This window comes from Schistocerca nitens, chromosome 3 (genome assembly GCF_023898315.1).
Source record: "Schistocerca nitens isolate TAMUIC-IGC-003100 chromosome 3, iqSchNite1.1, whole genome shotgun sequence".
Lineage (NCBI taxonomy): Eukaryota > Metazoa > Arthropoda > Insecta > Orthoptera > Acrididae > Schistocerca > Schistocerca nitens.
In genome coordinates this window covers 917,216,838-917,230,831 of record NC_064616.1, presented here as the reverse complement: position 1 = coordinate 917,230,831, position 13,994 = coordinate 917,216,838, and the positions used below count along the sequence as shown (strand labels likewise).

The window sequence follows — 13,994 nt, the reverse complement described above, 5'->3', positions numbered from 1 at the left end:
CTTGTGTGCAAAGCTTTGAGGTTTTGGCTTAGCAAAGATTTTAAATGCCTCCAATATTTCACCTGAAGCAGATGGCACTGGTTACTTTTGCAGAGGTCACACAGTTTGTTAGATAACATGGAACTATTATACACATACTAGATGTTTTGATAGGGTTAGTATGTGCTGAGGTGGATCATCCCCTGCAATTCATCATCACGATCTTCAAATGCTGAGTTCCTTGGGTATGACACCACAGTAACAGAATACAAATGGTCTGCAGTAATAGTGACACAGTCCACAACTTTCATGATGCGCTCTATAGGTGTCACAAGTCTTGGAAATTCGTAAAACAAAATGCTGCTTTCTATAAGCCCCACAGTGCATTCAAGTAAATGTTCTCTTGGAGGACACATTATATTGACACTATTGTGAAGGTGATGAAACAAGCTGTGTTATGACTTGATCACACAATTAATTTCTGTTGTTATGTGCCACTGTCAAAATATTCTATGCTCACTACAGGATCATGATGATGATGATGATGATGATGATGATGATGATGATGACGATGACGATTTACAGAATTGTACAATATATTATGCGATATACTGTGAAACACTTGCATCTTCTTCAGCATTGAACTCCATGATGGGGTGCAGACTCAATTTTTCAGGCAAGCAAGTGGGAAACTGCGGCACAAAAAATGGAAACCAAACATTATTGCCATAATCCTGATGTCAGCTGATAATGGGTGTAGAGATACGTTGTGGAATATAATATGTGTATTTTATGTGGTGATTAGTATTGAGAAATGAATGGACATTGTAACGCAAGGTTTATAATTCTTTGCAAAACTGTATTGTAGACTAGGGGTAAACCGAATGAGGTTGTACATTTTTAAAAGGACTGGCTTTTTTATTCATGGGGATAGGGGCTGTAATCTCCACCTGCTCATCCTGATTTAGATTTGTGTGGTTTTCCTAAATTACTTCAGGCAAATGCCAGGGTTATTCATACTATAAAGCAATGACCTTCTAAGACTTGTGACACCTATAGAGTGCATCATGAAAGTTGTGGAGTGTGTCACTATTACTGCAGACCATTTTTATTCTGTTACTGTAGTGTCATCCCCAAGGAACTCAGCATTTGAAGATCAAATGGTTCAAATGGCTCTGAGCACTATGGGACTTAACATCTATGGTCATCAGTCCCCTAGAACTTAGAACTACTTAAACCTAACTAACCTAAAGACATCACACAACACCCAGCCATCACGAGGCAGAGAAAATCCCTGACCCCGCCGGGAATCGAACCCGGGAACCCGGGCGTGGGAAGCGAGAACGCTACCGCACGACCACGAGATGCGGGCTTTGAAGATCATGATGATGAATTCCAGGGAATGTTCCAATTGTCCCATCTTTGTCAAATTCAAGCTGTAAGCATGTAAGCATTTTTTCTCTATGTCAAACTGTGACATGATCCACAGCTGAATAGTACTGCTATTACTGGTGATGGTGGGTAGATGGGTGAATTGGTTGGTGGATTTGGGGGAGGGGACTAAACAGCCAGGTCATCGGTCCCATCAAATTAGGGAAGGATGGGGAAGGAAGTTGGCCGTGCCCTTTCAAAGGAACCATCCTGGCATTTGCCTGAAGAGATTTAGGGAAATCATGGAAAACCTAAATCAAGATGGCTGGACATGAGTTTGAACCATCATCCTCCCGAATGCGAGTCCAGTGTGCTAACAACTGCACCACGTCACTCGGTGGTGGTGGTGGTGGTGGTGGTGGTGGTGGTTGTAGTAGTAGTAGTAGTAGTAGTAGTAGTCACTGCTACAGTTGTTAGTTGCACAATATATTGCTTAGGGTGACCACATCCACGCAGTGCATTACTCACATGTTCACTAGCAGTTTAACTAAATTTCTCCATTTCTGAGAGACACTAATGACAACTGCACACTAAAATTAAACAAGTCTCACCAACTGTATGTTAATTGTTTCTAGGCCAAGAAGTCAAAAAGTTTCCTTTGTTACACTTGTTTGAATCAGCAGCTTTCACTGGTTTCTGGACACTCAGTTCACAAATAGCTTCTCTTTATCCCATGCATCTCACACACACTATTTCTATCACATCACTTCTTCTTATTCTTCTTCTTCTTGGTTGGTTTTTGAAGAACCTTGGCGTCTTGCATCACCTGCCTCCATTCTTCTCTGTCCATTGCCCCCCCCCTCCCCCCTTCCTCCTCCAATTTCTTATTCCCATCGCCTTTAGATCTTCTTCCATATTGTCCAGCCACCTTTTCCTGGGTCTACCTCTTCTCCTTCTCCTGTCAGGTTTTCCCATGAAAACTTTCTTGACGCTCTGAGTTTCTGGCATTCTCTGTACATGTCCTGCCCATCTTATTCTTCCCTTCTTAATTTTAACAACAATATCCATCTGTCCAAAAAGTGTTCCAAAATAGCAACAATTTCCACTCGCTATCCTTTCTTGAATTTCTACTGCTACTTTATTGTCCTCCGTTATTACAGAACCTAGATATTTACATGTTTTCACGCTTTCATATTCTTTCCCATTCATTACTGTTGAATTCTTTTGGCCATTTATATTGGGCTACCCCATCACCATACACTTCGTTTTGTTTGTTTTCTTCTAAACCCACTTCTCTTGATGCTTCCTCTAATGTGTCATAGTTCCCCTTTAGTGCCCTTGCATTCCTTGCCATTAATGCTATGTCATCCGCATATGCAACCACTAGAACTTGCCGATTGAGTATTATTCCTCCTGGGTTTATCGGCATGTGCCGCATCACCTTTTCTAAAACTAAATTAAATAGCATTGTAGAGATCACATCTCCCTGTCGTAGCCCTCTCTGTACTTGGAATTCACCAGACAGTTCTTGCTCTATTCTTACTTTACACACTGTTGCTTTCATTGTAATTTCTGTTAAATTGACCTGTTTTAGTGGGATTCTAAATTCTTTCATGATCTGTATAATTTTCTTCCTGCGTAGGCTGTCATACGCTTGCTTAGAATCAATTTACAACTGATGTAGTTGCTTGTCACACTCATAAAACTTCTCTTCTTAATAAAAATATCTGATCCACTGTGGATCTGTTCCTCCTAAATCCAGCCTGATAGTCCCCCAGTATCCCTTCTAGGAAGGTTGGCTTCCCTACACGTATAGAGCACGACAGCACAGTGTGGAGTTCGAGTGTGCCATTCTGTAGTTGACCATCTCATTACTTTGTCCACCCATGTCATGAATGGTTTTCTGAAGAAATTCCAGACTGTGGCCATGTTTTTCAATTTGGAGAAGACCTACGACACCTGCTGGAGAACTGGCATCCTCCGAACTCTTTACACAAGGGGCTTCCGTGGCCGCCTGCCCTGTTTCCTTCAGGAATTTTTAAATGACCGAGTTTTCAAGATTTGTGTAGGTTCTGCCTTGTCGGACACCTTGACACCTTTATGCAGGAAACTGGTGTGCCTCAGGGGTCTGTCATGAGCATCATCCTCTTTGCTATCACCATTAACCCTATAATGGCCTGTCTCCTGCCAGGCATCTCTGGCTCCCTTTTTGTTGACGATTTTGCCATCTATTGCAGTTCTCCATGGACCTGTCTCACTGAGAGGTGTCTTCAGCAATGTCTTTGATCGTCTTTACTCTTGGAGCATCGACAATGGCTTTCATTTGTCCACTGACAAAACCATCTGTATGAATCTCTGGTGGAGCAATTGGTTTCTCCCACCATCTTTACATCTTGGGCCTGTTGGTCTTCCATCCATTGAAACTATGAAATTCCTGGGGCTCATGCTGATAGGAAACTCTCTTGGCCCTCCCATGTGTCCTACCTGGCAGCCCGCTGTACACAGTTCCTCAATGTCCTATGTACCCTCAATGGTACTTCCTATGGGTACAGATCAAACCACCCTCCTCCGTTTGTACTGGTCCGTCGTCTGTTCGAGACTAGTCTATGGATGCTTGGTTTATGAGTCTGCAAATCCGTCCTTACGCCGTCTCAACACTATCTACCATTGTGCCACCCGTTTAGCCACTGCAGCCTGTTACACTAGCCCCGTTGAGAGTCTGTATGCTGAAGCTGCTGAACTACCACTGTCCTACCACTGTGACTTCCTCCTCAGCAGGTATGCATTCCGTTTGTCTGCCATGTGTGGCCACCCATCCTATGCCTCCTCCTTCGATGATTCCTGCGCGCGTCCCTCTTTTCTGTTACCTCCTAGAATCCACTTTCGGCACTTGCTCCCGTGGCTTAACTTCATGCTACTGCAACTTTCCTGGTGGATGTGAACCCTTCACCACCTTGGTTTCATGAAGCGACCCGTGTTACCTTTGGCCTTGATTCGCTTCCTAAGGGAACTACTCCAGCCTTGCTCTATCGCCTTCAGTTTCATGACCTTCACGTGGAACTTCGCGATAGTACCTTTGTGTACACTGATGGCTCTCGGACTGACTGTGGTGTCGGGTGTGCCTTCGTCATTGATGCCCACGTCTTTGGATATTGGCTTCTGGCACACTGCTTAGTATTTACAGTCGAGCTCTTTGCCCTGTGTCAGGCCATGGAATACATCCGGTGACATGGACTTTACAGTTGTGTCCTATGCTCAGACTCTCTTAGCGCCCTCCAAAGTCTGTGTGCACTGTACATTGCTCATCCCTTAGTGCAATGGGTCAAGGAAAACTGTTACTTGCTCACTCTTGGTGGTGCCACTGTGATATTAATGTGGGTTCTGGGTGATGTTGGTCAGCCAGGAAACGAGGCTGCTGACGCTGCTGCCAAGGCTGCAGTCCTTGCTCTTCAACCCACTAGTTCCTTTATTCTCTCCAGTGATCTCTTGTGTTACCGTCTGTCAGGAGGTGGTGTCCCTTTGGCATCACCATTGGTCCTCCCTTTGTGAGAATAAGCTCTGGACTATTAAGCCTCTCCCAGTGGCTCGGACGACCTCCTCTCGGCCCTCCCCCTGGGATGAAGTCATTTTAACTTGGTTGCATATTGGGCAGTGCCTTTTTAGCCATTGTCATTTGATAAGTGGCACTCCTCCCACCACTTTGTACGCATTGCACCCAAGTTTTAACTGTCTGTCATTTCCTGACGGAATGCCCATTTTTTTTTTAACTGTTTATGTTCCCACTTGGATTTGCCGTCTGAGTTACCAGCCATTTTAGCAAACGATGCATGGGCTGTTGACCACGTTTTATTTTTTATCGGACAAAGCAATATGCCGAAGGCCATTTAATTTTTGGTTTTGGACCTCCGTTTCTGTCTGGTGTCTTTTGATGCCCTTTCTCCACGTACCTGTTTTTAGCTGTTTTCTCTTACGTCAATTGGGATTGATGTATAGTCGTTTTTTTAACTCCTCTCTGTCTTCATGTTCTTTTGACTTGGGTGCATATGACCCCAGCTGTTTTTGCATCCTAAAACAAAACAAAACCGTGCCATCATACAAGGTAATCCGTAAGGACTCAGAAACATCATGATGTACCAATATGCTGTCAGTGTTCCCGTGATCACTACCAGCTGTGACCTGAAGTCCTACCCGATAGCTTCCCGCACTGGCACCAGAAGTAATACCACGGTGCCTCTCCAAAACATTGGAAGAATGGAACCTCTCCACAGGTTGTCACTATAGTCAGTGATGACTGTTGTCCAGGGTAATGCAGAACTGCAATTCATCACTGAACACAGTGCAACACCATTTGTCAGGAGTCCATGCTTCCTGGTCATGGCACCACTCCAAATAGCCATTTGTGTTGTGGTGTTAATCTGTAATTCCCTAGTCCGCTGTTGCTAGTCTTTGAGCAAATTTGTGGGATGACACAAAAAGTTGCAGATATCAATTACTAGTTCTGAGATGGCAGGTGAATATGTGAAACGGTTACAATGTCCTTGTTCTAAGTGTCACAGAGAATTTCAACTTTAATCACTTACATGCATGCTAATGGTGCATATGCATACAAAGTTCATTGATTCTACCCATATCTTGTTGGTGCTTCACTTTTTTTTTGCCAGACTGTGTACAGGGTTATTACAAATGATTGAAGCGATTTCCCAGCTCTACAATAACTTCATTATTTGAGATATTTTCACAATGCTTTGCACACACATACAAAAACTCAAAAAGTTTTTTCAGGCATTCACAAATATTCGATATGTGCCCCTTTAGTGATTCGGCAGACATCAAGCCGATAATAAAGTTCCTCCCACACTCGGCGCAGCATGTCCCCATCAATGAGTTCGAAAGCATTGTTGATGCGAGCTCGAAGTTCTGGCACGTTTCTTGGTAGAGTAGGTTTAAACACTGAATCTTTCACATCACTATGCGTGAAACTTGCCCGCACGCGTTCAACCGTTTCTTCGCTCACTGCAGGCCGACCCGTTGATTTCCCCTTACAGAGGCATCCAGAAGCTTCAAACTGCGCATACCATCGCCGAATGGAGTTATCAGTTGGTGGATCTTTGTTGAACTTCGTCCTGAAGTGTTGTTGCACTGTTATGACTGACTGATGTGAGTGCATTTCAAGCACGACATACGCTTTCTCGGCTCCTGTCGCCATTTTGTCTCACTGCGCTCTCAAGCACTCTGGCGGCAGAAACCTGAAGTGCGGCTTCAGCCGAACAAAACTTTATGAGTTGTTCTACGTATCTGTAGTGTGTCGTGACCATATGTCAATGAATGGAGCTACAGTGAATTTATGAAATCGCTTCAATCATTTGTAATAGCCCTGTATACAAATTAAATGTTTCACTTTTGTTGACAGAATGTGTGTACTTATGAACTACTACTGTACAAGGCAGGTGATTAAAAAACGTTATATATATAAAGCCGCGCTTGGTAGCCGTGTGATCTGAGGCGTCTTGTCATGGTTCACACGGCTCCCCCTGTTGGAGGTTCGATTCCTCCCTCGGGCATGGGTGTGTGTGTTGTCCTTAGCATAAGTTAGATTAAGTAGTGTGTAAGCCTAGGGACTGATGACGTTAGCAGTTTGGTCTCATAGTCCTCACTACAAATTTCATAAATATAAATGACACACGTCACTGGCAAATACAGGTAATGTTACGTAAATTATTTAGGAAATAAGACACTGGAACAATCAGCACATGGCTTACAGAAAACATGTTGAAGTTTAACTGTAATAAAATATAGTGCACATTGTTTCCAACACAGAACTCATGCAAAAGTGATATTTTGTCCTCATAAAATGACCAATTAATTATTGAAGTTGAACATTTTAAATTCTTACAATCTACAGAACTCTTTTGGGAAAAATCTCATTCAGGACTTGTTGGGTGTGTGGAGGGGGGGGGGCATGCTCACAGCTATGTTTTTGTGCCTAAAGGACAGTCATAACAATTTTGCCCTACTAGTTAGGGAACTTGGCTCAGGCTATGTGGAATTGGGAATTCCAACTTTGCCATCCCTGTAAACGTGTTTCCTTCACTTGGTTTAAGGTTAATACAGACTCATTCAAAGGAAACTGCCACAGTCACCACTCACTAGTTGAAAAAGAGGTTCCCTCTTTGATAAACTTTTGAACCATTGCACAGACATTTGCTGTACACTATTCAGCAGGTTTTGTTGTCAGTAGGCTTGCAGCAGAACTGAAGTATTTGAGTGATAAAACCTAGATTTTGAAATCTAAGTCAAAAGCCTCCTTTGTGCCGTACACCTTTTATTATGTACAGCACTTAGAGCACTTTAGAATCTTGCTCTGTAACATACTATTTGTTTTACACACTATTGTAAATATTTTATATTTTTAAACTTACTTATTGGCTTTCTGTGAATTACATAGTAAGTTTTCCATGACCATATACATTTGACTAATATGATACCACTGAACCTAACAAATTGAATTAAATTTAAATCAAATTGGTAGGTATGAGGGTAAGTTAATAAATGAATCACAAATGTCAGTTTACCTTATACTATGTTTAAATTATGCATAAGAGAGTGGGAGCATCCTGGTTGTTCTGCAGTTGTGGGAACTTAAACTACAGTGCCTGTGTGGAACAGATAATTTGTAATGACTAGCGTGTGGCAATCAGTGATACACTATATGCTATGGGCTGCTCACAGGTAGCTGCCTACATCATCGTGCATGAGCATTTGAAGTTTCATTAAGTTTGTGCACAGTGGGTGCTCTGCATGTTGACTGAGAAACACAAAATGAATAGAATGGGTCTGTCTTTGGAGCATCTTGTTCAGTATGTTGAGGAGGGAGAGGACTTCATGGCGCAAATTATTACAGAAAATGAGTCTTGGTTTCATCAACTAGAAACCCTATGATCATCCATGGAATGGAAACATTCCATCTCTCCAACAGTAAAAAAAGTTAAGTCCATTCCATCAAGCTGCAAGTTTATGCTCAAAGTGTTTTGAGACATACAAGGTGTCATACCAATGACATTTCAGCTTCATGATAAGACCGTGACTGCTGTGTCATATTGCACCACTCTACGAGAACTCTGACAGGCCATTCACTGCAAATGATCTGGCTAGAGTAATTCCTCTGTATGATTATGCCCTCCCTTGCACAGCAAAACAAATGCATGAGCTGTTACATACATTTTATTAGGAATGCTTGTAACATCCACCTTACAGTCCCAACTTAGGCCCCAGTGACTTTCATCTGTTTGGTGCCTAAAATATCATTTGGGTGGCCAACATTTTGAAAATGATGATGTCATAGCCGAAGAGGTTATACATGGACTGGCTATGAAGGACTTGTAAAGAGATGGAATAAGTGTCTGAATATACAGGGCGAATGTGTTGAAGGAAGAAATAAATTTCAGGAAGTTAACATTGATTATTGTTGCCTCTATCCTGTTTGGTGACCTATTTGACTTACCCTTGTAAAAAATTTTAATCAAGTGTGGCAGAATTGTAACAGGTCTTGTCTTTGCTGCCAAAGCAAACTCATTATGTTTAAAGTCTGTTGTTGGGCAGATAATGACAATTTTTTTCTTGTGTCTGAAATAGTTGGGAAACTAATAAGTTACTGCTTAATATTTTTCAGGCATTTGAGTTAGCAACAGGGGATTATCTGTTCGAGCCGCACTCTGGAGATGACTATACCCGTGATGAAGACCACCTGGCACATATTATAGAGCTTTTGGGACCGATTCCAAGGCGTATAATTTTCTCTGGCAAACATTCTCGTGAATTCTTCAGCCGGAAAGGTACCTTAATTATTTTAGCAATCATTAACTAATTACTGTAACTTTTCCAGTGTTGGCACAGCTATTCTGTGACTCAGTATCTTATTAAGTGTTAAATTAGTGATGTAAATGTTTTAATTTTAAGTCCAACATAGGTTGTATGATTTTCTTGGGTTCTTAATGTTGCTTACAAATGTGGCAGTGCTTCACGTATATGAAAAATGCCAGCAGTCAAGCCATTATACAAATATACATAAAACTATGGGTCCTATTGTAGCTGATTGGGTGAGCTGGTCTCCTAGACAGAGAAAGTTAATGCATACTGCCTCCACCATGGTCATTCCTAGCAAAACAATGGAGTGTTCAAACCAGCCTTAGAGCTGGTGATTACTTTACATTTGACAAATTTAGTTAAATACTGTATTTTTTTCATTAGAGGGATGTATAGGGACAATTATTAATTCCTGTTTTGCCACAATATGTAGATGTCTCAGAGAGCAACATTTGCAGAACAGTCACAGGAAAAGAAACATACTAATTGTGCTTGTTTAATTAACCGTTGTAAACAAAGGTGAACATTTTTCTTTATTCCTTACTCTTTCATAGTTATCTTCATAAAAATTCTAACTGCATATAACATTTAACTATTAGTGTGTTCACTTTGGTGTTACCTCTTAGTATGATGAAAATGTTAGAAATACAGTCTGAAGAGTTGTCCGCCATTAATTTATCAAACACTGAAATCGTGTGTTGACATCTCTATGTGCATGAGATTGCTACGAATTCTACTGACACGAATAGATAAATGAAAGATTAGAAGGTACTTTCAAACATTACTTGTTGTTACAAATAGAATGTAAGTGTAGTTACATTAGTGTAAATTTTAGTATTGTCTTAAATAAGGTAAATCAATGTAGAAAGTAAATTTAGACCTAATTTTATGCGGGAGAATCTTACAAAAAGAGGAACATAAATTTTTATTTCATTACACCTGTTGTTTTTCTTACATGGTATCTAGTGCTTAAGTTTTATAAAATCAATCAGGCATATCTGAAAAGTGTAGATGTTGCTGCAGATTACTTAAAGAGTGTGCATTTTACGAAAATTGTAGGTTGTGGTTTCACTGGGGCAATTGCAGTGAGAAGAAAACAGGGTGCTCAATGAAGCTTTTTCATGGAATTGTAGGGTATGCCAGAAAGACAGGAAAATAAAGGAATGAGAGACAAAGATTTTTGCCCTTCAGGCAGCTTTACTAAATGCCAATTTTGAATTATGGCAGTTGAAGGGGGAAAAACTGATAGACTTCCTAGGAAAACGTGACAAGCAAGGAGCAGATAGGGGAACATTTTGTTAAAAAATTCAAAATTCACTTAAGCAATAGATTTATTTTGCTGCAAGAAACAGAGGAGGAGGAGGCTCATACAGACACATAGAAATCCAGGGTGCGACAAAACAATGCTAGGAAGAAATACTTCCTCTCTTTTTGCTAGTAAATAAGTAGACATGGTGGCTCCATCATATGGATGCAAAATCTCATGTTGGTACTGTTCAAGTAGCTGCTATACGGAGATTGTGACACATTTCTCATCAAGTCACGAAATCTGTCAGCAGAAAACATAAGGAGTCCACCACTGGTTATTGCGGTCAGGTGAGGCACTGGTTATGCATCAGATTTAGAATTCAGACACACAGTATTCAGGGAAATTAAATTGACAGATACTTCCAATTCATCGCATGAGAATAGAGAGAAAGGTGGAATACTCTTGCTTCCATGGGTGCCCACAGGTTTTCGTGTCAGTAGGGGTGAAACATTTGCATCTGATTTAGAAACTTTGAAGACATTGTTATTTGGGACAGGTTTCTTCCACCAAAACAAGAAAAAAATCATATAAACATATGTCCAAAAATCTTTTGTTTTCAAGTTATTAATGAAGGTTGACGTTCAGTGACTTCCGAGGTACAACCCAACTACTTCATTTACATATTCACCCACTTGACGCATTGTGTCTTGGATGGCATGTTGCCGGGGAGACTTGTTTATATTTGTTATTCGTCTGTTTTCAATGTGTCCATTACATACATTTTTTGAGCAGGCAGACATGCTTTTTATGTAGAGCCGTATGCAGGACCTTATAAGTGCCGATCACCCACCATTGGAGAACTTTTGCTGATGGTTTGTTGCACAAACTCTCCATCTATTGTTTGTCACTTCAGTTGTGTTTACAGACAAGACAAAGTTAGGAAGAGAAGGTGTAACAAATTTCCAGTACCAACACATACTCGTATGATCTGGTCATAGTCCTCATGCTACAGGCTAGACATCACCATCAGTTTAAGACTGTGTTGACTGGAATTGTAGGTGACTTTCTCCCAACATGTCTTAAGGGTGCTGTATACAGCTACTTTATTCAGAACACCCTCAGGTACCTACTAGAAGAGGTGCCACTACAAATAACAAGAAAAATATGGTTTATGCATCATGGAGCTCCAATACATTTCAGTCTCAGTATTGGAGATGCACTGGCTGGTACCTGCCATGACAGATGGAAGGGTAGAGGAAGACCAGTTCCATGGCCTGCACAAACCCCCAGCCTCAGTCCTTTTATCTCTGGAGGACCTTAACCAATTAGTTTACGCAGTAGACCACATGAATACAGAAACTTTTCATTGGCGTGTCATGGATCCAGCAAAACCATTCGAAACCATCAGGGAATATTTGGGAGTGTGATTCAGTGAGTGCATATATGTTTAGAACCAAGAGGAGAGCACTTCAAGCATGTATTATGAGTGTGTGTTGATGAGCTCCAGTCACCTAAATTGTAAAATTTAGTTAATAACTTGAGACCGTAGGGTTTTCAGAGGTGTGTATGTGAACTTTTTTCCTTGTTTTGGTGTAAGCGACCTGTCCTCAAAGCCTGTAAAAGTATTTTTGAAACAACCTATGTAATGATGAGTGGATAAGTGTTCTTGGCAATACTTAGTGTATATGAAAAATGCCAGTACTCACTCCATCATATGAATCTGCATAAAACTGTTGGTCTTATTGTAGCTGATTGGGTGAGCCAGTCTCCTTGACAGTTTTGGCAAGTGTATACTGCCTCCAATATAACCATTCCTAGCAAAACACTGGAGTGTTCAAATTAACATTTGAGTTAATGATTACTTTACATTTAGCAAATTTTTTCATTGGAGGGGTGTAAGGCACAATTATTAATTCCTCTTTTACCACAATATGTACTCGTTTTATAAAGCGACATTTCCAGAGCAGTTGTGATTTGTCAGGGGCATTTCCTCTGGTGTGTCAGCAGATATTTTCAATTTTGTTTTTCGACATGTAGCTGGAGTGACCACATCTTTCACTTTTCATCATGTTTCGTGTAATGCCCATTGTTGACAGAAAGCTTCAGTTCATTTCCTGTTATGAAGAAAATGATTTTTTAAGAGGAATGTTACATGCCTATTCAATAGAATGGTCCAAGATTACTCTAGCGGAAGATCTGTTTTATCGATATGTATTAACAGGTACGTTAAACCATGAGGAATAACTAGTACTCCAGCAGCAAAAGCAGAATCGTAGCCTGCGTTGACTCTGCTACTGCTATGCACCAGCATTGCTCATTGCTGCTGAAGTACTGGTTATTTTTCAGGTTTTACTGGGGTCCAAGATAATGAGTCAAGAAATTCCCACATTTCTTATGTAACTTCACTACTGCAGTGCTGCCAAGTGAGTGACAAGTGTAAACACAGTGCAAAACGATTGTGTAAATGAATTGTAAGAGCACATTCAAAACACAAATGAAGTCATATTTCAGAGTTTATTGTTGCACTATAAGTTGTAGCTGTGATCAAAAATGCAATCTGGAAATACCTCTTCTTAGATTTCCCAAAGATCTGTCCGTTCAGAGTGAGTTAGAATAATTTGTATTGACAGATTTCTTTGAAAAGGGAATGAGGGAAGTAAAGAACTGTTATTGTTTATCAGGGGCAGAAAATTAGCACAGTATGATTAATTGATAATGCAGTAGTGGTAGCTGAAAGTGAACAGGAATTACATTTTGTGCTAAATGTAGTGGAACACGGGCTACCTGTAGCTTGAGATATTCACATAAATAAGAAGAAAGCATCATAGGTGGACATGCTGGAGGATTAAGTGTTGGTACTAGGAAGAAAAATCTTGAAGATATTTACGCATTTTGATAACTGGGAAAGAGATCAGATAAACATGATACATACATGCAAGACATAGAAGTAAAGACAAGGCCCAAGAGGTATTTATAGGAAGAAGTAGCAGCTAATCTCCAGAAATGTAAAAATTGTGCCTAATTTTGAATGAGTTTGAGATTGCAAAGAAACTCGTGAAATGATCTACAGTTGGCACGAAGTATCAGGAAATATGTGCCAAGCATGCAGATGTACTTACACTCAGTTCAGTCTGAAGTTAAATACATCAGGTTACAAATATATAATGAAAAGGATATACAGTTAAATTCACCATGTAGAGGAAATGTTGAGTCACAGGCAGACAAAAAAAAAAGACTGCTATTCTTTTAAACTTTCAGCCAAAAGGCCTTCTTCAGAAGTAGAAAAGACACACGCCTTCCCACAAGCACTATTCTCACAGTTGACCATGGTCGCTGTCGCTGGCCGCTGAAAGCGTACTGCCTCAGTGGCCAGTGACAGTGGTCTTGTGTGTCTGTTATGATTGTGTAAATGTGTATGTGTTTTCTGCTTCCTTTTTTTTAAAGGCCTTTTGGCTGAAAGCTTAAAAGTATAGCAGTCTTTTCTTTGTGCCTCAATATTGCCTCTATATGGTAAATAGCAATTTATCCTTTT

At 40.7% G+C, this 13,994-nt stretch overlaps 1 protein-coding gene across 2 annotated transcripts in view; it reads left to right on the top strand.

Annotated features, from left to right (window-relative positions):
- LOC126248976 (SRSF protein kinase 3) overlaps positions 1 to 13,994 on the top strand; it is a 425,825-nt gene that overhangs the window by 404,611 nt on the left and 7,220 nt on the right. For both annotated transcript variants that reach the window (XM_049950532.1, XM_049950531.1), the window contains exon 12: positions 9,020 to 9,182. In XM_049950532.1, coding sequence (XP_049806489.1) covers positions 9,020 to 9,182 — 163 coding nt within the window. The remainder of the gene's footprint in view (positions 1 to 9,019; positions 9,183 to 13,994) is intronic.